General features: G+C 40.0%; 1 protein-coding gene across 1 annotated transcript in view; it reads right to left on the bottom strand.

Annotated features, from left to right (window-relative positions):
- Positions 1 to 3432, bottom strand: part of SLC35A5 (solute carrier family 35, member A5) — a 22703-nt gene extending 19271 nt beyond the window's left edge. Inside the window, exon 1 of the mRNA XM_006895346.1 lies at positions 3294 to 3432. Within this exon, the coding sequence (XP_006895408.1) occupies positions 3294 to 3423 (130 nt within the window). The 5' untranslated portion in view covers positions 3424 to 3432. The remainder of the gene's footprint in view (positions 1 to 3293) is intronic.
- Between the last annotated feature and the right edge of the window lie 215 nt (positions 3433 to 3647).

The raw sequence follows: 3647 nt of genomic DNA, 5'->3' as shown, positions 1-3647 counted from the left end.
TGGTACTAGGGATATTGTAGCTAATGTTAGATGGATATTGGCTGAAAGCAGGGAGTACCAGAGGAATGTCTATCTGTGCTTCATTGATTATGCAAAGGCGTGTGACTGTGTGGACCATAACAAACTGTGGCTGACTCTGAGAAGAATGGGAATCCCAGAACATTTGATCGTGCTAATGGGAAACTTATACTTGAACCAAGAGGCAGTCGCCAAAACAGAGCAAGGAAACACTGCGTGGTTCAAAACTGAGAAGGGCGTAGGCCAGGGATGTGTCCTGTCTCCATACCTTTTCAACCTATATGCAGAACAGATCATCCAGGAGGCTGGGCTCTATGAGGAGAAATGTGGCATTGGGACTGGTGGAAGATCTATAAACAATCTGCATTATGCAGATGACAAAATCCTGCTTGCTGAAACTGAGGAGGACCTGAGGTGCTTGCTGCTGAGGGTCAGGGACTATGGCCTTCAATATGGATTGAGGCTCGATGTCAAGAAGACAAAGATTCTCACCACTGGACCAACTGGTAGCATCAGGATGGATGGTGAAGAGACTGAGATTGTTCACAGCTTTAGTCTGCTTGGCTCCACAATCAACACTCTTGGCACCAGCAGCCAGGAAATTAAAAGACGTATTGCGATGGGAAAATCTGCTCTTAGGGACCTCTCTAAAGTACTCAAGAGCAACAGTGTGTTTCTGGAGATTAAGGTGCGTCTGGTACAGGCCATGGTCTTTGTAATCACTTGTTATGCATCAGAGAGCTGGACAATGACCAGGGAGGACAAGGAGAATCGATGCTTTTGGTGTTGGAGAAGAGTGCTGAGGGTGCCATGGACTGCTAAGAAAACGGATACATCCTGGAGAGGGTTAAACCAGGCTGCTCCTTGGAGGCAAGGATTCTGAGGTTTCGTCTGACATACTTTGGTCATGTTGTAAGGAGGGATCAGTCCTTGGAGAGGGACAGCATGCTTGGGAGGGTGGAGGGCAGGCGCAGAAGAGGAAGGCCCTCTGGGAGATGGAGTGATTCGGTGACTGGGGCAATCAGGATGAGTGTGTCGGAGACAGTGAGATTGGTACAGGACAAAGCAGAGTTTAGAGCTATTGTACATAGGGCCGCTATGAGTCGCAAGCGACTCGACGGCACATAACAACAACAACACCATATATCATGATGTTGTCTATTGTATTGGTGGTGAGGATTTTTGTTTTCCTAATGTAATTTTTGTTTTCCTGGGATGCAATCCATATTGAGGGCTGCAGTCTTTGATCCTATGCAACAAGAGCAGGTTGTTGACCTCTCATCCTGATGCCACCTTCTTCCTTATATAGTACAGATCTTTGAATGAATTGTTCTGCATACAGTTTAAACATGGAGAAAGAATATGATGTGGGCTCTCCTATTTTAAATCTCAGAAGTATTGTGATTTCCTCTTTCAAAGTCTTTTGACTTTTGTGCATAATAATTAGGAACCATCTGTTCTCAGGAACCCTCTGCTTTTTTTGTGCCTAACAGCACACACAGCACTGCTTTTTATAAACTGTTTCCTCTGTTTTGAATACTTTAGTCCACCACCTCTTGTAGTGGATCACCTGTGACCTATTCAGAAAGTGTTCCTCTCTGACTCCTGTGAACCATATAAATAACAGCACTTCTAGACAATTTTGGTATTATATAGCTATTTCTTAGGTTCTGGTCATGCAGTGGTTATAGTAATTGATTGTTAACGTAATTGGTTAGAAGTCTGAACTCACTACTAGCTTTATGGGGATAAATACATAGCAGTCTGTTTGCATGAAGAGTACAGCCCTGGACAGTTTTAGGACAATTTTAATCTTATATAGACTTGGCTTTTTGCTATTTCTGTTATTTAAATGATTATACTTTCATAGTGTATTTATACATTATAATTCCTTTAATGAGAATTTGAGGGCAACGTCTTCTCATACACTTTGAACCCGAGTAATACTTTGACCAGTGTCTGGCATATAAAATATTAACTGAAATAGAGATTTTGATACACATCTGACTCCACAAGCTGCAGACTATTAAGGGTCAACATACATTTACATGCCCTCAACAAATACTAGAGGTATTCGAATCAGTTTTATGGAATTAAACGATATCCTACTAAATAAAATAATTTTGAGATAAACAGAGTAAATTCCGAAGCATATATTTATTAAAACTAGTAATTTGTCCTGTTCCCTTAGCCAATGAATAATACCAGTTCACTAATACTCAAACATATCCTGCTTCTTTCAAAAGCTTTGGTGCCCGGGTGGGTAAGGAGTTGCATTACCAACCTCAAGACAAGTGGCTTGAATCCACCCGCTGCTTGTTGGGAGAAATATGGGCCATATTCACCTGTGCAATTCACAATATTTGAAAACCCACTGTAGGTTAGCTATTGAGTTGGTTCTGTCTATACAGCAAGAAGTTTGAGTTTTGAGAGTTTTTGGCATGTATGTTCTATACTTTTATTTTTATCTTACTTTTTAAAGTAAGGAGCTGTGGTGGTGTAGTCTGTAGTGAACTATGTGAAACTACATAGAGATAAAGATAGTGACTCTCTTGTGACTCTCAGTGACTCTAAGAAGAAAGATATGTAATCTCCTCCTGTTGAATCTAGTGGAGGGTCACCTATGAGTTGGGTCTGATTCCATGATCCTAAGGTCAGAAGAACTACATTGTGCCAAGGAATTATGGTAGAAGGGATCCTGGATAGAGTGGAGGAAAAATGTAGAATAAAAATAAAAACATTAAAAAGGTCAAGATTATGGTAAGAGACAGGTAGGACTCCTGGCACTGGAACAAAACTCTATGAACCTGAAACAAAAGCCAAACAACAGGCCCAAATAAGGAGACCAATAATACAAGGGAGGCACTCAATCCTCAGAATACCAACCATATAAAGGTCCAGGAATAACATTAATCCAAGCAGAAAGCCCTGAGGGCAGGAAAGAGCAAAAGCTTAAATGAAACGAGAATTACCGAGAGAAAATGGGACACATAGCAACACATTGTGACTATGTAATTCATGTTATAAAACAAAATATGTAAGAATATTTAAATGAAAAAAATATTTTGCGTTGTAAACCTTCACTCAAATAACAACAATAGTAGAACTTCTGAGTTCCTAAAAAGTTAAATAAGTTACCCTAGTCCCAAAATTTTTCTTGCTAAAGAATTTTTGGCCTAATGCGTAACATTTTTCCTGTGTCACTCACATGAAGTCTGGTACTTGGTAAGCTATTAGTATTGCACTTCCGTTCATACTCCCAAGTCTTAACTTACCTTCATTGGCTGAGTATTTTACCAGTAGAATGCGACCTGAACTTAAAGCAATAAAAATGGCTCCAAGCAGAAATGCGTACATGGCTGACAAAGAGCATAGCAGAGGGTGACCACAGCACTTATTCTCCATTCCACTGGCTTCTAACTATCTTCAAGAGAAGAATACTTTTATAAGCAAACATGTAATAACCCCCCCCCCCCAATAAAACCCAAAACCAAAACTACAAAACCGTATCAAACATTAGGGAAGCCCTATGGGTAAGTTTAAGTATTAGGAATAATTTTATAAAAAGCACTGATTTGTGAACAACACAAAGTCTCATATATATATATATATATATCCATATCCATGCA

This window comes from Elephantulus edwardii, unplaced genomic scaffold, assembly GCF_000299155.1.
Source record: "Elephantulus edwardii isolate Elephantulus edwardi_28Jun2011 unplaced genomic scaffold, EleEdw1.0 scaffold00165, whole genome shotgun sequence".
Taxonomy (NCBI): domain Eukaryota; kingdom Metazoa; phylum Chordata; class Mammalia; order Macroscelidea; family Macroscelididae; genus Elephantulus; species Elephantulus edwardii.
This window is presented reverse-complemented; position numbering and strand designations above follow the sequence as displayed.